Source organism: Haemaphysalis longicornis, unplaced genomic scaffold (genome assembly GCF_048455015.1).
Source record: "Haemaphysalis longicornis isolate Haplotype H1 unplaced genomic scaffold, Haemaphysalis longicornis Haplotype H1 scaffold_13, whole genome shotgun sequence".
NCBI lineage: Eukaryota > Metazoa > Arthropoda > Arachnida > Ixodida > Ixodidae > Haemaphysalis > Haemaphysalis longicornis.
In genome coordinates this window covers 89,774,224-89,794,484 of record NW_027526233.1, presented here as the reverse complement: position 1 = coordinate 89,794,484, position 20,261 = coordinate 89,774,224, and the positions used below count along the sequence as shown (strand labels likewise).

The 20,261-nt window shown below is 45.0% G+C and overlaps 1 protein-coding gene across 3 annotated transcripts in view; it reads left to right on the top strand.

Annotated features, from left to right (window-relative positions):
* Positions 1 to 20,261, top strand: part of LOC144164386 (eukaryotic translation initiation factor 2-alpha kinase 1-like) — a 357,352-nt gene that overhangs the window by 263,668 nt on the left and 73,423 nt on the right. For all 3 annotated transcript variants that reach the window (XM_077694911.1, XM_077694912.1, XM_077694910.1), the window contains 2 exons: positions 3,090 to 3,177; positions 6,453 to 6,577. In XM_077694911.1, coding sequence (XP_077551037.1) covers positions 3,090 to 3,177; positions 6,453 to 6,577 — 213 coding nt within the window. The remainder of the gene's footprint in view (positions 1 to 3,089; positions 3,178 to 6,452; positions 6,578 to 20,261) is intronic.

The window sequence follows — 20,261 nt, the reverse complement described above, 5'->3', positions numbered from 1 at the left end:
GATTCCAGACAACCTAAAGAACAAGCAGGGTTTCGTAAAGGTTATTCAACAATGGACCATATTCACATGATCTATCAGGTGATAGAGAAGTGCGCTGAGTATACTGAACCCCTATATTTACCCTTCATAGATTTTGAGAAAGCATTTAACTCGGTCGAAACCCTAGCAGTCATTCAGGCATTACGGAACCAGGGGGAAGATGAGCATTATGTAAGGATACTAGAGGATATCTACAATGGGTCTACAGCTAGCATCATCCTTCATAGGGAGAGCAGTAAAATTTCTATAAGGAAGGGTGTCAGACAAGGAGACACAATCTCTCCAATGTTATTCACAGCATGCTTACAAGAAGTATTCAGAACGTTGGATTGGGAACAGGTAGGAGTAAGGGTTAATGGAGAATACCTCAGTAACCTCAGATTTGCTGATGACGTTGCCTTGCTAAGTAACTCGGGGGACGAAATGCAAAGCATGCTTTCCGCACTGGGCGAACAGAGTAGAACCGCGGGCCTGAAAATTAATATGCAGAAAACTAAAGTAATGATCAATAACCTCGGGACAGCACAGCAGTTTGAGATAGGTGGCGAGGCAGTGGAAGTGGTAAGCGAATATATCTACTTAGGCCAAGTTGTGACCCCAGATCCCAACCATGAGGCAGAGATAATTAGGAGGATCAGAATGGGGTGGGGTGCATATGGCAGACATTCTCAGATAATGAATAGCAGCCTACCATTGTCTCTGAAGAAGAAAGTGTATGACAGCTGCATCTTACCGGTACTCACCTACGGGGCAGAAACTTGGAGGCTCACTAAGAGGGTTCAACTTAAATTGAGAATGACTCAGCGGGCAATGGAGCGGAAAATTATAGGTGTAACTTTAAGGGACAAGAAGAGAGCAGAGTGGGTCAGGGAGCAAACTGGTGTTAAAGACATATTAGGAGAAATTAGGAAGAAGAAATGGACGTGGGCAGGGCATGTAATGCGAAGGTAAGATAACCGCTGGTCATTAAGGGTAACAGAGTGGATTCCTAGAGAAGGCAAGCGCTGCAGGGGGCGGCCGAAAGTTAGATGGGCAGATGAGATCAAGAAGTTTGCGGGGATAAATTGGTCACAGTTGGCGTAGGACCGAGGTAATTGGAGAATAATGGGTGAAGTCTTTGCCCTGCAGTGGGCGTAGATAGGCTGGTGATGATGATGATGATGATGATGATGATGATGATGATATCGAACGTACGTATACGGAACGAAATTCTACGGCCTTTGCCCACAAATGTTTGAAGCTGCGTTGCCGAAGGTGTTGTCTCCAGGTGTTGATGGAAACGTCCGCGCTCGACCAGACGTAAGAACTAACGAGTACAGTGTTTTTTGACGTCGGTGGTTTTGTTGAGAGTTTAAATTTTTCTTCCCGGTGAAGCAGAACACACGAGGTATTTAAAGTGCACCGGGCTCTTATTTGACCCTCGTGGAACTGGCGCTGTCGGCGATCGGAACGTTGGCCTTCCAATGCCATCATTGCTGTTTTCAGTACGCATTGATGCAAGACTCTGGCTAAAAAACTTAAACAATGAATCACGTCCGTGCCATCGTTGATGGGTTTCTTTTTTCAAGAGGAAAAATTACACAATACAAATGCAATTGTCCTTTATAAAGAATAGTGCAAAATCTCGAGCGTACCTTACCGTGAGAATGCTTTCCAGAACACACGGTCGCCTTCTAACGCTTTCTAGTTGTTGAGAAAACTGTCGGCTGTAAGGCGAACATTAAAGCGTTCTTAAAAATGAAGCTTGTTTGGTGAGAAAATCAAAGCAAACAATGGCCGCTTCCGTAAAAGGCGGTGTTACGTCTGATCAAGTTGACCGTGGTTCCAACAAAACCCACAGGTATAGTTAACAGCTTGTTTTCCTTGATAAAGGTGAAAGCTGGCTTTTTAATTTGCGGAAATCACCTAGGTCTGATGTACTTCCAGTAAATCCGCAAGAATGACTATTTGAGGCACGCAAATGACACTTCTTAATAACTATTTCCAAAGATATCTTGTTGGAAATACTTACGCCGAGACGATGGTGTCTTACCGATGTTATAGTTTGGAATGTACTCACCATGCCGTGTGTATTTTGTATTCGTATTAATTGTTCAATTCGGAGAGTACAGTGCAGTAATTACGGCGAGGAAAAACAAAGGAGGTATACCCTCCTGACTAGGCGTCACCCTATTTGAGCACCAAAAGAAGCAGTTGTGGTGCACGAAAAAAATACAATATACAAAAGGTCTTCAGAAACATGAACCAATAAGAGAAAAACACATTTCACTTCAATACCCTTTGTAGAACGTCACATATAGCAATCTCTTCATAATATTGCTAACAGCACACATCAGCACCAGTAACATAAGCCAAAACATGTTATCACAAGGACAAAGATGGCGTTTAAGAAGTACTAGAACATACAACGTTGCATCATTGTAATGAAAAATCATCCGCGGAACGAAACAGGCCTCGAGCAGTACGTTTGAACTTGCGTGCATTCTGGCAACTCTTGGCAATTGAAATTACATTACGGTAGTCATTGCAAAGCTGTATTATCAAATAATCCATCATATGCATGCCATATTTCTGCGTGGGCTGTCTACAACATACGTGTGACGGAGCGCATACCCAGTAGTTATATTCAAAAATTTGATGAATAACACATCGTAGTTTAAGGCGACTTGCTTGAAAAAAACAAAAGTTTGATCTACAAGGTTCGTTTTTTATCTTGAATATTGAAATACATCATAAGATTTCTTCGAGTAATATATATTGGTGTGACGGGTTTAGTAAGTGAATAGCTCTACTCTGCAACAAAGAAAGGTTATGGATATCACATTTGTTAACAATACCCCATCATTACACACAATATATAAAATGTGAGTGTATAATGCAGTAAGATAACTGCACCCTGAACGAACCAGCTACAAAACTGTAAAAACTATAAAACTTTCAAACTATAAATTTTGTTCGGAAGTTTTTGTTATTCGTAAATGGAGCACAAAATGACCATTTTTCAACCTTAATATTGTTTTAAAGGGAATTTGTTTCTCCCATTCTACTAGCACGACGACAGACGAAGCGGGGTCAGCCATTCAAGGAGATAGTTACTCCGAAAGTGATGAAAGCAACAGAGAAGTGGCAGACCATGAGGTAATCGATGCTTCCTTGCTAAGCCAATTGCTTTTTAGGTCATTGTCACTCCATGCCTGTCCTCTCGATACCTGGAAAATATTACCACGATGCGGCACATGCAAAATTTTGTAAGTGCAAAAAATAAAAACCAGCCCGCCGGCGTTTTTAAACAAAAGGAGCCCTCTCTCAATTGTAATTTTGTCTCTAAAATTAGGCACGATTAGCATGCGTAAGGTATGCGTGCTGCTTCATTGTCATGGTCGCGTGTTCTCATCGGCCATGACGTACTTTAGGTCAACAATACGTTTCCTCTTTTCCGTAAGTCCAATCTTTTCTTGTCTGAAATTCAAAGAGAAGAATGGATGTCAGTATAGTCGGAGAATAGCGATGAAAAGTATTGCACGGGCTTGTTATGTGGAGTAGGCGATATCGGAATGTTAATAATAATGGGGATTTGTCTACAAGACCTGTGCTGAAGATCTCAGAAGCCATATAGCCCTCTGCAAATTTCCAATCTCTTTTTTTAAGGCACTGTTGTCCTACTTCCATTTGTCTATAATTGGCTCCAGTCATCCCAGTCAGACGGAGGTTACTTTAGTCACCTAAAACAGTGCAATATAATAGATGCTCGGCTTCAGGGGTAACTACATGATGAAAACAGTTGACCACTATATACTTGGTACACTGCAAGTGTCGTCCAAAGATGATAACCGTCTGCTTCCCCTGCAGCGTAAACTAGTCTTTGCTCTCCTCTCCCACCCTTCGCGCCCTTCTCCGCCACTGTCGGTCTTCTACTGATGATATCAATGGGGGTTTGTTGAATACGATTGAAGTTTTCTACTCAGGAGCGCACATGCGGAATCAGTTTCGAGAACACAGGTATTTTTCTTTACCTTGTCATTATTGTTCTTCCCGAAGCGTACGATCGGAAGCTCTCTCCTTTCAGTGCTTGCTTCTATGAGCTCGAGCTTCTTGCGCCATTTTTACGCGTTTCTTATTCCACTTTCTATCGTAAAATCCAACCCAACATGCATTCTTAACACCAATTCTGGTACTCTCTGTGATGTACTTGTATTTTGCCTTAAATATGCCTGACGTTTTGTTGTTGCTAAATAATGTTGACATGCATGACTTACTCTAGCTGTAAAGTAGATTGGAACGCCTCTGCCTATAAAGATCTTTTTGGCAATTGTTTAAACTCTTGGTCGGAAAACTGAATCATAAAAGTGACAGAAATACCGACGGACCAAAATGATCGCGTTTAAGTAACCCAAGAACGACTATCATCTTCAGTGAAACCTCCATAAAACTGTTCATTGTGCACGAAGCTACGGCTTCAGATCTCTCAAGAAGTCGTGTGATAGGAATGGAACTGAACGTTTATGAACCACAGCCGACTACTCTATGACAGGATTAATGATTCTGAGCAATATCACCGACAGGGAATATATAGACACAAAGAAAAACTGCGCAACGTGCTGGTGTATGAAAGAAGCGCTTCATCATAGAAGCGACCTCGCAGTGGCCACTAAGACCACATGCACTCTATCTGAGGATGGACCGTCGTTGTGGGAGTGCTGTTACGGTTCTTGACAGGTGAACTCTGGGTATTCGTTCTGGGCCTTGCTGGTGGATGCGCTGGTATCGAGCATGAATTCCGCGACGAAACGTTCACGAGGTATTGTGCGCAACAAGAATCCTATACTGCCCAGAGAGACACAAGGACATAATAGTTCCCGGAGGTCGCTGCTGTACGAATGTTTTCACTAACAAGTATATGTGGTAGGCGGTTGACGCCACATGATGTGTTCGTTTCGTTGCAGCATCCTCCCTTTATACTCTCCTGCTTTATTCAGGACAGACCATACCAGTTCAGAGTGGGCGCCTATTATGGTGCGGGCCCAACGGCCTCAGCAGAACAATTCCTACATACTTCATAGGTAACTTGATACTACAGACAGCCATTAAGGGATGCAAAAAGTAAGATAGAGGAGTGTATTCAATTGTCTGGGATTTTCGGCTTGCAGCACGTTTCACGCGTGATGCAAACAGGATCATAAAATGAATTATATTTAAATACGCTTGGTTGGTGGAGGGATCCATCGAGTCTGTAGCTGAAAACTTGTCTACAAAATGCAAAACCGTACTGTGGAGCATATGCAACACGGGAAAAGTGTTCATTGTTCGTGATAATTGAATTGATGCCGCACGTAAATATGGATCTGTGAACTTCAGCTCTGAGCGTTTGCGAAACCAAACGTGAAATTTGTGACGTCCTTGCCCCTGTTTTTTCATCAAGTATTACGCGGTTGCGAACTTATTACATCTGTGGTAATGGCTTGATTTGGACGCAAGCATGTCGTTCTTTGCCGTTTTTTAGGGGGGCGTAATATCTGATTTCTGCAGATCATTCGTACAGTTGAAACGGAAAGTCGTGATGTAGACCATCTTTTGTACAATAAGGCTGCATGTTTGCTGGTTGCCAGAAGGGCATTAAATCAGTAGTGTGTATAGCAAGTGGTACTAGCCGTGATTACACCAGGGTGCACAGCAAGTCGTGTTATAATAATCCAGGCTTCTTTCTGATGGCCATTTAGCAGTGGTATTAAGATAGCAGAAAGTGGGGTTAAGTTACGCCTGTAATAGGATGTCTTACGTGACGCACTTTTTGCGCACATTAAAAGGGTTTTTATTGTATTTCAAGGGAGTTGCATTGCTTGATATACCAGGACTACAAGTCGGCATTTGAGTGTTCCGTAGATTCAATGAAACAGGCTACATTAAAATATGGTCCGAAATAACCACTGTAACGTCCAGGTAGCCTCCTTTTGATGTATTTAGCAAAGATGAATCAGCCTTTTTGTATTTCATCTGAAATTCTGTGACGACAATTTTTTGCAGAAAACAACGCAGAAGAAGAAATATGGCGATCGTTGTGTGTTCCCACTGGAGTTTCGCTGACTGTACACAACATAACGTACCTTTTAAAAACGTACAGCATTTCTATGATATTACTGGCAGCACCGTACACACGTGCGGAAAAGTTAAGAAGTCCGAAGGTCGTCCTCAAACCACACCTACAGGGGTCCTCGTTTAATAGTCTTCGTTGTGATTGTTTATGCTATTCGTTTTCAAAAATTGCCTGTTTATATTCAGGTATTCCTCGCAATCTGCCCATTGCACTGATAGAATTTCGTGTTTTAGGTTTAAATTCATTTTGTCGGAACCCAATCCCTTGAGGTATCTGCGCTCTTTCTTCTTCCCTCATGTGCTCCCTGTCATGGCTTTTCAAGGTGCTGCAAGAAGTGAAGCCCCTGTCCAGACTTTCGCCCCCTAACATGGCAGCCTGCAAGCAAGCCTGCAACGAATCGCTAACGTCATCGTTGGCAAGCACCTCGGGCTCCTCCAACGTCAGCAGGTTGGCTTTATCACTCTTGTATTGCGTTCTGTTTTCATCGTCTGCTAAATTTTTATTCTCCCGACTTGTGCGTTATATGCTGCTGTTTTATTGTTCGCGATAAGTTGGCAAAGTTAAAATATCGGTTTTTTTTAAGTGTTTACGGTGACGGATACCTAATCTACGAATTTTATTTTGGTTGCGATAGCTTATCATATATTTCAAATTTTATCAAAGAATCATCATCATCATCACCACCAGCCTTTCTACGCCCACTACGAGGCAAGGGTCTCTTCCATTTTTCTCCAATTATCCCGGTCCTGTGCTAACTGCGAACAATTTATCCCCGCAAACTTCTTGATCTCATCAGCCCAGTAACTTTCTGCCGCCCCCTGCCCCGATTGCCTTCTCTAGGAAGGCACTGTTATCACCTAATGACCAGCGGTTATCTTGCCTTCGCATTAAATGCTCTGCCCACATCCATTTCTTCTTAATTCCGTGCTATTGCTCTGTGAGTGTCCGCAATTTACGTCGAACCCTCTTAGGGAGCCTCCAAGTTTCTGCCCCATAGGTGAGTACCGGTTAGATGCAGCTGTCATCCACTTTCTTCTTCAGCGACAATGGTAGGCTGCCTTTCATTATGTGAGAATGCCTGTCTGATGCACTCCACCCCATTCTTATTCTCATAATTATCTCTGCCTCATGGCTGGGTTCGGGTGTCACAACTTGGCCAAAGTAGATATAGTCACTTACCAATTACACTGCCTCGCCACCTATCTCAAGCCGCTGTGCTCTCCCGAGCTTATTGATCATTCCTTTGGTTTCTGCATTTCAATTTTCAGGCCCACGGTTCTGCTCTGCTTGTTCAGTGCTGTAGGCATGCTTTGCAATTGTTTCCCGAGTTACTGGGCAAGGCAACGTCATCAGCAATTTGGAGGTTACTTAAGTAATCTCCATTAACCCGTACTCCCACCTTTTCCCAATCCAATGTTCCGAATACTTCTTGTAAACATGCTGTGAATAACGTAGGAGAGATTCTGTCTCCTCGTCTGATGGCTTTCCTTACAGGTGTTTGTCTGCTCTCCTTATGCTGTACAATGGTAGCTTTGGACTCATTGTAGGTACCCTCTAGTATTCTTACTTAATGCTCGTGTGCACCTTGGATTCTTAATGCATGTATACTGCTGAGGTTTTGACCGAGTCAAATGCTTTCTCATAATCTATGCAGGCTATATAGAGGCGTTGAGTATACTCCGCGCACTACTCTATCACGTGATTGATGGTGTTAATAAGGTACAGTGTTGAACAGGCTTTAAGAAACCCTGCCTGTTCTTTAAATTGACTGAAATCTAGCGTGGAATAAACTCTGCTAGCGATTACCTCGGTAAGTACGTTGTGGACTACTAACAGTAAGCTCATCGGCCTGTAATTTTTCAAGTCCTTCATGTCGCCTTTCTTATGGACTGGGATGGTGTTCGCTTTCTTCCAAAATTTTGGTACACTCGCGGTCATTTAGCATTGCGTGTATAGGTTTTCCAGTTTTACTAGTACAATTTGCCCGCCATCCTTTAAGAGGTCTGCTGTTATCTGATCTTCACCAGGTGCTTTGCCGCCTTGCATTTCTTTCGAAGCCTTCTTTACTACTGTTGTTCCTGGTGGGATATCTATCTCCTCTGAACTACTTTCTCGTTCGGTAATACCCTGGATGTCCAGGCTACAGTACATATCTCTATAGAACTCCTCGGATATTATGATTATGTTACCCCTATTTCGGATTACACTGCCTTGCTTGTCTTTTGAGAGCATCCATCTTGTTTTTCCCCATATCTAGACGCCTCTTTACTGCTTTGAGGCTACCTCCGTTCTTTACAGCATGCTGAATCCTCTACATAATAAACTGCCATATGTCAGCTGTCTTATGCTTATTAACTTCAAAAGCTCCGCATGTTCTATCCTGTCAGCTGGGGTGGAGATTTTTATGCTTTGGCGGTTCCTAATTAAATCTTTCGTCTCCTTTGAAAGTTTACGAGTATCCTGTATTGCCACCGTGCTTCCGCCTTTACTGCACACTCCGTGATAATGCGTGTAAGTGTCATGCATGTAAAGATCAAAGAATCATGCCACGCCAATTTGTTGAAGTCATTGTAACGCGTTAAAATTCCTGGCATGACCATTCTGAAGCACCACAAGCAAAGAGAATTTATGAAAAATATAATACGGTTTAACAGCAACTGTTCCCGCATTTTACCAGTACGGTTACTTAGCCTTGAGAACCCGCTTGCGAATATGATTCGGAGCTTAAATGAGAGCATTAGTATTAGTCGAACCGGCTGTTTTTTCTAGCGCTGGAGTAACAAAAAATGCTCAGAATAAAAATGTTTACGCAATGTTATAATTTTTGAGAGCAACGTTTCTTTGACAAGCCTGAATCCAAACATCTATGGATGATGGTACTGTATTGGGAGGGATTCTGGCAGTATGGCGTAGGCCATAGAACGAGAGAAATGTGGTAGTATCGCTCATAATATAGTATTTTGGCGGCTTGAAGGTCACATATTAAGCCAATATTTCATATAAATTAGTTTGCTATGGTTGCTTTTTTGCGAACATTTATTAGAAAAAAAGTCGGCAGTACAACAAAGACTCCTATTTTACTCCAAATTATTCCACCAGATTACTGTACGCGTTCCATTGTATTTTAACGTCAAATAATTGTTCCGTAATAAACCTACACATATACGTTGAAATATGTGTTTCAAGCACGGATAACTTGTTCTTTAGTATTCCGCTTTCTAAGTTTTCCTATTTTAATTTAAAAGCTCTTCAATAAAGACCCCTTCGCAATTCTTTTCCTGGCCAACGAGCCCTTATATTCCATTTCTATATGTAATTTGGTATAACAGGCTGATCGTTATACAACACTCTCGTTATTTATGTGTCTCACTCATCATTCCCGCATTGTTCATGGTCTTCGTTTTGGCTGTTAACGGGGTAGAGTGCTCAGAAGGCTTTTATTGTAAGAGCCATTGCCATGTTAATCTTGGAAAAGAACTTTTAAGATATAAACATACCCTTTCCAAGCACACATAATTATGCGAGCTTCAATTTTCCAACGCACTTAGAGAAGCATGAAATGTCTGTTTCACCAATTTTAACAAATTTAACTATGATTTCAAGTACGCTATGCAAATCGTTGCGGGCTTGAGACTTTTACTGCACTCCAAATGCAAATGTCGTCGGCGTAAATTGTTAATTTTTGGCCAGGAGGCAGGGCACGCTTTAGACTTGATTAGCGCAATACTGAACAGCAGAGGGCTCAAAACTGCTCCTTGAGGTACTCCTTTCTCGATAACGTGACACAAAGTAGGGCCTTACGGTGTACTCATAAAAAAGTTGTCGTCGTTCTAGGTAGCTTGATATCCATGCATACAACCTCCCACCAAAACCAAGACTAGCAAGGTACTCAAGAAAGGCTGTATAGAAAACCGAATCAAATGCCGCCTTTCTGTCTAAGAAGACCACAGCTGGTATGTGCCCGCAGTCTAATTCTTCTTCTAGTGACGCCACAAGAGCAAGGATGCTATCGATGGCAGACCGGTTTTGACGGAAGCCATTCATCTCAGGCGGATAAAACTTCTTGCTTTCGATGTACCAGTTCATTCTTTTAAAGATACTTTTTTCTATAATTTTTTCTGTACAGCTTAGTAGGGCTATGGGACGAAAAGATTCGTACTGAGTTGGTTGTTTTCCGGGTTTTAGGATACCTATAATTTTGGCTGTTTTCCATTCTGTGGGTACAGTACCACGCAGCCAGGTTGAGTTGTAATACTACAGAAGGCGTATGCGCGAGTGATGAGAGAGGTGGGAAATTGCTTCATATGTTATTTCGTCGTAACCTGGAGAAGACCGTTTCTTCACATTTGAGATGGCTGCGGTCAACTCACCTATCGAAAATGGAAGGTCCAAGGTGGGCAGAGGGGTTGGTGGCGCTTCGTCAGGAACACGCTGAGGGGCACTTGAGGCGTAGAAATCGTAGACAGGGGCCTACAATACCCTTCAGCCGCTTCTTTCTGTGAAATTCCCTCGTGTAATGACAGCGCCCTGAATGGATGTAGCTGCTGGCTGTCGTTCCGCATGCCCTTTATGACCCGCCATATCCGGGAGAGAGGCTGGTGCACATCTAATTTAGTGCAGAAATCGCGCCACCGTTGTCGACTTAACTTTTCCAAGTAGCGTCTCACAAGTCTTTGAGCTTTGCGAGCCTGCATCAGATCCTCTAATTCTTTTGTACGGCGAGCCTTCCGCTCAGCGCTGCTACGGATAGCACGCAGCCTTTCGTATTCTTCCTCTTTTTTGACATCTAAGCGCCTCCTCACGACGCTCGAGGACTCTTTCAGACAACTAGCCCTAGTTGGTATTAGGTCTTTGTCGGAAGTTGCGGCGGTGATCTCCTAGTCGACGCGGTTTTTGCAAACTTCCCAGTCTGTGCACCTGAATTTTATTTCACGTCCAGACACAGCTACGTCTTGGTAAGACATTAAAATTGGGAAGTGATCGCTGCCTCTTGTCTCCAGGGCAGTACACCAAGTAAACGTTTAGATGAAGCCGTTGGAGGCAAACAAAAGAAAGATGCAGCTGCTGAGTGTGGGATTCTTTAAATAAGTAATGCTGCCGTCATTCAGGGGTTTAATAACCCTTTTTATTCTCCACGAGAATTTGTTCTCCAAATTTGTGCACGAACAAATTTCTCCACGAGAATTTGTTCGTGCACTTCCCCATATTTTATTGTGAGCGTTGAAGTCTCCACAGAATATATGGGGTGGGGATGTACTAGCGATAACGTTTTCAAACCTGCAAACATCAATGGCTGCACCTGATTCCAGGAAGGCGGCAATTAACGTAAACCGCTGAGTACCAATAACGGTATTGGCACACACATATCCCTCACTCTCATGAGGTGGCGCGGGAACCGCTGCAACCTGTATACCTTTGCGAAAACCTATGAGCAGGCGGCTTACGCCAGTCAAGCGGTGCGAATGCAGAAAATAGTAATTTTGAGACACAATTGATGGCCAACGCGGGACTCTGAGATTACAATAAACGGGAATTGATATGTCTCTATGACTTGACAAAAATCTGCAAGTTTTGAGCGCAAGCCGCGGACATTCCATTGAAATATTGTGCCGGTCTTCAGGTTGCCATATAAAGACACTGTTGGAGAGGTGGTCGCCAATTTAGACTTCCTTGCTGTATCTCAATAACACGCTGCGGAGTTTCGAAAGAGGACGAGACAAGGGGCTCCAGAGCCAAGACCACTTCGACCTCAGGAAAACTTTTAGAGGAGGGGTTAGATCGAAGCAGGGCCTTGACAGCCACAAATAGCATAGAAATGACAAAACTCACAACATCTTCTTGGGTAGACTGGTGTGCCGTCTTGCCATGTTCTTTATGGGGACGTCGCTGCGGTGACAGGGTTGATCTTTTTAGAGCGCCTGGCGTTTTCTGAGAAGTTTTGGGTTGTGTCCTTTCTTGGGCTGCTTTTGCATAGGACTTGTTCAGAGGTAGTGAACTTTGAGGCGGTGGGTCATTCGATGAGGACGTCACCGGCATAAACACAACCTAAGCGTTTGCCGGAGGTTCACGTCGGTTGGGAGCTTTTACCTGGATTTGCTCGACACGGCGAGTGGTAGTTCTTATGGCGTCTTCATTTCGTCGACTGGCAAAGCCTTGTCCTACCGCCTGGAACGAACAACCTCATCCACGTCTGCCGAGCTCCATGCACTTAAACAAGCCCTGCGCCACATTCTTCGTCAGCCACCAGCAGTTTGGGCTATATTCACGGACTCAGCGTTGCAAACCTTACAGTGTGCCAGCTGCTTCAGCCTTCACGAGCATGTATTCCGTTACGTCACGTACCTGCACCATCTCGCCTACGTCGCCGATCACCGAGTGACCCTACAATGGATGCCTCCACATTGCGACATTCTCGGTAACGAGAAAGCGGATGAGGCAGCTCGCAGAGGCCTACAGCTGCAAAATGTAAGAGATTTTTTTCACAAAACACGAGGCCGCAGCGCTAGCGAAGAAGCTTCCCTTAGAGGAGCGAAACTGCCTGTGGTCTTGTTCTGAAACTCGGCACCCTTTCCGGCACCATATGGACCCTGGTCTCAGAATGAGGCTACCAGAGCGAATTCCACGTAAGCTTGAAACTCTTTGCCACCGGATGCGTCTCAACGCAGTGCTCACGAACTCTTTCCGCCATCGCCTCGGCCTAACTGCAAATCCCTATTGCGATAATTGTAGATTGCCCGAAACAGTAAAGCACGTCCTTCTAGAGTCTCCGGCATACATCCAAGAAAGAAATCGCCTCGCAGAAAGGGTTGAGTGCCTCAACAACGCATCTATAACTTTGAAAGGTCTCCTTGGATCCTGGCCCTCTCCATCGTCCCAGAGAAAAGTGTTGATTGCTTTTTTTGACTATTTACACGGAATCGGCGTCGCAGAGACAATTCAGAACTTTACCTGTGAGATCGTGCGGACTTTTACGTCACCACGAAAAGCTTCGTGTTCACTTTTTCTTTAAATCTCTTTTTGTTTTCCTTTCTTCTGTCCTACTTCTTTTAGGGCCTTTACTCCATTCTCCCCTTCCCCGCAGAGTAGCATGTAGGCGGGAACATGCCGGCAAACCTCCCTGCTTTCATCAACAAAAACAGCTCTCCCTCTCTCTCTCTTGAGACCTTTGGTTACTCGTATAAATGTTCTTCCCGTGTGTAAATTAATGGAAGACACCAAGGAAAAGTGGGTATGTGAGAAAGATGGAGCAGCTCTAACGAGAGCCGCCGACTTGAAGACGAGCACCGATGATGATAATAAGGATCTCAACGGTACAACAAAGGTGATACTACAAATTCTACAGTACGATAACAGCAATCACACAATCAACTATTTTTTTTAATTCCGGCATTCCTTACCTACTACTCCGCAGCCGCAACGGTGTAAAGCCATGCATTTGAAAAAACGCGTGGTTGGCGAAGTTAGCACATCGATCGGAATAATGTGAAAACAAAGATGACTGGCTAAAGCTCGATTAAAAAATAAAGAAAATTTGAAAAATAAAATATACTTTTGAACTAACGAATGCATCAATGCCTGTTATACACAAGACGACGAAAAAATAAAAAAGCATTCAATAAAAAAACAGAGTAGCAATAAAAATCATAAAAATGAACCAACGCTTTCACGCCTTGCAATTGCACGATGGCGCATAATTGACAAGCTCTAACTTATGCAATCGGCTGGGGGACAATTTAGCCCATTTTACCGGTGGGTGCCCTGCAGTAAGTCACAAACGAGCCACCTCCCCCAGTCCTAACGGACGCCCGAGATCACTCGGCCAGAAGGCTACAGTGAAACAGCTGCTTCTCGCGAGCTTGATTGCTCAGTGCAGGTTGGGCCGTCTGTGGTTGTGCTTAAGCTTAAGTTAACCACATCGCTAAAGGATGGTTTAATGGCTGGTTCGGCGGCATTTGGTTCCTCATTATCGCCGTCAATGAGACACCGCCTGGTCTGCCTGTGCGTGCCCTCGAGTACAAGTGAAACGATGAATTCAATCATTCAGTTTATGTAATCAGATGGCCGGGTGAAAATCTGAAGCAAAGGCAAACTGCTCTAAAACACTGCGTTTGTAGTCATTGCATTTCCTCGTCGTGACTACGTTTAGACATGCTAAAACCGAACCATTTCTTGTGTACCATTCCGCCGAACATTCCTGATCGAGTAGTGAACGCCATTACCTAGGAGCGAACAAGGTAACCCGAGTGAAAGAACAAACATATTTCTCTAAAGAACAATAAACTTGTTTGAGGTTTATATTTAGAATAGGCTGGAAACAATGCGCTGTCACACAAATGTTTTTTTTTCCGTTTCAATGCCCTAAATCAGGGGTCGGCAAACTTTTGAGGTCGAGAGCCCAGTTGCATGAAGGCGACACTGCGGAGAGCCGGACTGCAACTTGGCTGATGCAGGGGTGAAGAGGGGTTTGCAGACAAAGAAACATTCACCGAATTGACAACAATAGTTGACAATATTTGCAAAAATCTGGCTAAATGTGCTCAAGGGGGACAATGCCAAGTGGAAGCGATCAATGCTCGGCTCTTGTCTACCGTCCAACCCCAGTTGGGGACAAGGCTGGGGTGTCAACCATCGAATAAAAAGTGACAGAGGAGGGATACGTGCAGATGCTGACGACGTCCTGCGGGCCGGGTAATACTGCCTTATGAGCGGCATGCCGCCCCCGGGCCGCAGTTTCTCGACCCCTGCCCTAAACGCACGCCTGTGCTGTTAGGGGCGCCGTACTGGATGTCTTTGGGAACAATTTTAAGTGCAGAGCATTGCAGTAAATCACGATGTCACCCACGTCGACGTCCGTAGTCGCAGTCCGCACCGTCGTTGTCCGCACCCCTCCCCCTACACTTTATAAAAAAAAGCGTGGCTATGCATTCCGTGTGTATGTTTTGGCAATAGCCAGTGCAAGTATGCTCTGTTGTGCTGTTTATCAATGCTCCTACTTTTGGGGTACCTGCTGAATCAGACTCGTTTTTGGAATATTGCCGCGAACCATGCATTGGCTTTGTGTTTTTGTGTTTTGTTTTTACTGCCCGGCCGTGCCCGGCTGTGTTATCTGCGTCCCAAGCGAAGCGCGTTTTCCATTTTTTATTTTTATGCCGCACGAGTTATCCCAGTCTGACAAGCAGAGCGTTTCGCCATAACGTCACTAACCTAGAATAATCTTCTTTGATCTACAATGTTCTGGATGTAAATCGACGGCTCCAGAAACACTCGCACCTAAAGATAAAAGCCTGCAGAGAAGACGCCACGGTATTCGACTCGCCGACACCAGTTTGCGCATGTCCTTCTGTTGACTGCTGTTTCGCCGCCTGTGTATTCTCTGAGGTTTTAGGGGACCACAACTTCGCTCCAATAAACTTGTATTTCCTTCAAGACAGCTTAGTTGCCTTTGCCGACGTGACAATATATATAGTATATTTAAATGCGCTTAGTGTATTTCATGCGTTGTTTTATTTCCTGAATAATGCCATGGTGGTGAGCATAGCTCGTTTAGCCCTTTACTAAATCTCTGCTGCTCTTGGAGTGTTAAAAATTTCCTGTGTCATTTAGTCGCCTAACGTTTACCCTGGCACGGAAATCATGCAATTATGGTTTAGCTCCTTGGTCAGTGTTTCTTCAGCTGTGATACAGTAGCCTTTGCGTGAATGTGAATATGGCGGGCGTTTGCTAAGATTAAGTCATGAGGCCTTTCTGAGAAAACACTCAACCACCTTCCTGATTTACCAGTTCATTTTCTGTGTTCTTCTCACAACCAGTACTAATTCGGTATATATTACCCCTAGTCATCTGCAGCCTCTGCCAAGTTACTGCTTCTCCTCCCTCGACAGCCCAAATCTCACGCTCTTCCTCTCCTGTCTCAGTCCTTCCAGGGTAAAGGCAATGGAATAGATTAACATTCAATTTTCTGGCGTACGCGATGCTTGCGCGTCATCTGTTAGAAGGTCTTGCAAGTGTTTTGCTTGGCCCTCGAGCCGCGATCTCCAACTAGGCTTGAGCAGAAGCTTTATTTGTTTATTTATTTATGTTTAGCTAAAACATTGTTTTCAGTGCGCTTTCTTTTTGTTTGATAGCCGGACAATTACGTCCACTTCTATTTTAATTTAAAACAGCAGTTCTAGCATCTGTAGTGTATTCCTGCTTTGCTTAGAATGGGCATATTTTCTTCTTGCCAAGCAATGTTGACAAGTATGAAGTATACCTCTTGCGTGTTCTATAACCGCGTGGTCGCCATCGTAATCATACGACCAGTAAAACCCCAGGCGACACACACTGGCAAGTTCATTTTCCAATGCCTTGCGATTCAAATTGCCGTGCACACTGAAGGTTTTTTAGACGCGCCACAAAACAAATTCCTCAGCGCACTTAAGTCAGCTTTGGTGTAAGATGAAACGATAAGACTCATGAAGCCCTTGATCACAAGGGGGATTTTACTGTGCGTACCGTACCATTCTAACTTACCTACAGCGAAGAAGATAAGGTGAACACCACCAGGACAGCACATAAGGCAACCCTCCAACTCGCAATTTCTAGCGAGACACTAACTGACAGCCGGTGGGCCAGCAGCATAACAGAATGGACAGACAGATGTGTCTAAAAGAAGGGAAATACCTTTAGCTCTATGGAGGGAAGAGCTAAGAAAATTCGGAAGCAAAAAATACATTTTGGCAGCTCCGCACAGGAGCGGGTGAAGGCCTTAGTCCTGCCGTAGAACTGAATGGTCTGTTGATGATGTTGGCATTGAATAGGTCCCCAAATTCTGTCCAAAACATATTTGCAGAAACCAGACAAACCGCTTGCCTGGCACCAAGGCCGTGGCTCGGAAAACGATATAGGGAAGGGACATTGCATGGAAAATGGCGAATTATCGAGTGCACGCAATCATTGTCATGTCACCGATCCAGCGGCTCTGCTAAAAAAACCCTCTACTAAAAACATGTATTCAAACCTACGCAAGGAAAGCGATGTGACAGGTTCAAGCTAATTCAAGGAAAGTGAAATGTCATGACAACAAAGTATACACCGACTGTGGGATTTTCGATAGCAGAAGGCAGAAATAGTCGTAGGTGGCTATTCTGGCAATCTGGCAATCTTTGTGACTGCATGGCTCTACTACCTACAGGAACAAAGAAGCGGACGTTGGAGCCTTCCCCTTGGGTTTCCCAACAGCTGAAGTGTAAGCTCATTATAGACTCTCAAAGGGCATTAGACAGTTCGCTGCAGGCAGGATAGGTAAACAATTTGTGGATATATTCCAGTCCGCAATGAAGTTAAGAACGTCCTAGAACACCCTGGCACAAGGGTTTGAAGAGATCGACGCGCCGACCAAAAGGTCCCAAGACTCACACACTGTGCTACTTTTGACCACGACTAGAGCAATCCCCTCCCCGAAAATCATAACCGCACATGCACCAAAGGAATGCGGCATGAAAGACCAGACCAAAATGGGGTTCGGTCGGCACCAGAATCCCAGGACGCTCGCGCCGGCGAGTCTGTACACAAAGCAGCCGCGTCAGCGGATTGCCTCGAAGCGCGTCATCCCTATTTCATATTTGCCGCGCTTTCGAGGCACTTTTTCAAAGAAAGTGCTACAAATTGTGCCGCGCCTCCGCCAGATGGCGCGACGGGACCCGCGAAAGAGAGAAGACGCAGTAAAACATCCCCCTCGCGAGGGGCACGATCAAATGCAGAGCATTTTCAGGGGCGCACGACGTTAAGTAGTTGGCGTTACGTTACTGTTGTTGCACTTGTGACAACTGCTGACGAGAGAGCGCTCGTCAGCAGTAATTTGAATGAGTCAACGATATAAGGCGCGTTCGTAGCGTCCCAACCTGTGTCGGCTTTGTGGCGCTTTGTGCAATCAACCAGAAACTATTGACCACTATTTTCTGCTGTGCCGTGACGCGGTGTTTTTCTTGGACGTTCTGCAACCGACACTAAAAAAAGACATTGACATCACCGCATACACCATTCACTTCTTGCCATTTGAGGACGTTAATCGGGTGCCATATGACGTTTTTGTGCTCCTAGGTTTGTTTAGCTTGTGGAAGTGCCGCATGACTGATCGGCATGCTGAACCCCCTAGGCCGACCAAGGTCAATTTTCGGGAACAGGCGGCGTTGGTTCAGAGCGTTTATGTTGCGCAGAGTGATCCACCAGAGTGGCTGCATCTTTTGGATGCGTGCGTTTGCTTGCCTGAGTTTTGAATTGGTGCCGACCTTTGTTAGACTGACGTGCTTACCCTTTGCTGTCTGTTAGTGTTTATATTGTGTGTCAATTGTCTTGGCTGACTTCTCTCTAAACTTTTCATGTATTAAAGAAAAAAAATGGCTTTGTGCTGCAGTGGGTAGAGCACCATGTACATTGCGTTCCGCCAGCAGGGTCGAGGGATCGAAACCGGGCTCCGGATAGTATTTTTTTTATATAGTAGGGAGGGGTGCGGTGCGGACTACGGAAGGCAACGCGGGTGACATGGTGAGTTAAGGAAATGTTCTGCATTTAAAATACTATCCGGCGCCTGGTTTCGATCCCTCGACCCTGCGGGCGGAACGCAATGTACTTGGTGCTCTACCCACTGCGCCACAAAGCCGACACAGAATGGGAGGCTACAGACAAGTCCAGACAAGTAGATTGCAGATTGCAGACAAGTCCAGCAAACAGTTCTTCCTTCACACCGCGCATTAAGAAGCGTAACTTCCGCCATGCAATGGTCAGCACGCCTAAAACGTCTCTTCATTCCTTCGACGAACACAACAATGCCTTCGTTAGGGTGTTGTGTCCGCGTCTGCAGCAGCACTTTGGCCCGCTCTTTTCGCAAAACCGTGGTGAACGTCGTTAAAAATTGCGTTCTGAATACATTCCAAGATACTAGGGCGCGCTTATTGTTCTCCAACCAGATCCGTGCTGAATCTTCAAGGTAGAAAAACACTTGCCTCAGTGTTTCCGCGTCGTCCCATCGGTTAAACAGCCTGGCCCGTTTTACTTGCTCCAACCAGTCTTCAGGACCCTCCGAAGGTGACCCATGGAATGATGGGGGCTCCCTGGATTGCTGAAGAACGAGGGCAGGATTGGTAGCGCTGGTCATGGTGCCTGCGTTGATCATGGTGGTGGTCACTACGTCTTCTTTCTTCACTTTATCCTGAAGCAGTCCACACTCCGGCTGAAGACCTTGCTGTCGGCGGCTGACACGAGTGGGGCTTGCTTCTCGGCTTGACGAGAGCTTAGGGTGCATGTACCCCGCATCTTCACCAGATGTCACGATGTCAATAACGACGCAGTTGTCTTCAAGGAAAACAGGTTTATTGGAGCGAGCTTGTGCTCCCCTAACAACTCAAAGAATACACAGGCGGCGAAGCAGCAGTCACAAAGTGACGTGTGCAGGCCATCTCTGGCGATTCGAATGCCGCGGTGTCTGCTCTGAAGGCTTTAATCTTTCGGCGCGAGTGCTTCTGGAACCGTCGATTTACATCCAGAACATTGTAGATCAAACAAGATTATTCTGGGATAGTGACGTTAGGGCGAAACAGTCTGCCTATCTGAATGAGATATCCCGTGCGCCATAAAAATAAAGAATGGAAGACGCGCTTCGCTTGGGACAGATAAGAGAGCCGAGCATGGCCGGGCAGTTAACAAACAATAAATAAACAAACCCACACATGGTTCGCGGCCATATAGTCCCCCCCCCCTTGCTTTTCTGATACGAGGTGATGCTTTTTGCACGGAGAAATTATTCATTTTATATTAAAATTTCGATTCCCCGCCAAATAGCGTTTCGTAACATCTGCCATGATGTCACATGGACCGGTCGTCAAGCAAACTTCGAGTGCGCATTTCAGTCTGCAGCGGACTGCACAGCCTTGTTTACCTTCAGCCCTCGTAGATGGCGCCACCGTACTGCTCCGCACCGCTAATCACCTTTGCTTTGTTTTTGACCGTATTCGCGCATGGCTTGTTTTTGTTAACGTAGGTAGTAATCGTTTTGTGAAACATGGGTTATGTTCCACAAATACGGTCCTGCGGTAATGTCACGTACATCAATGTGCCAGTGTCGTCTTGGACAACCCCAAAGCGCCGCAATGCT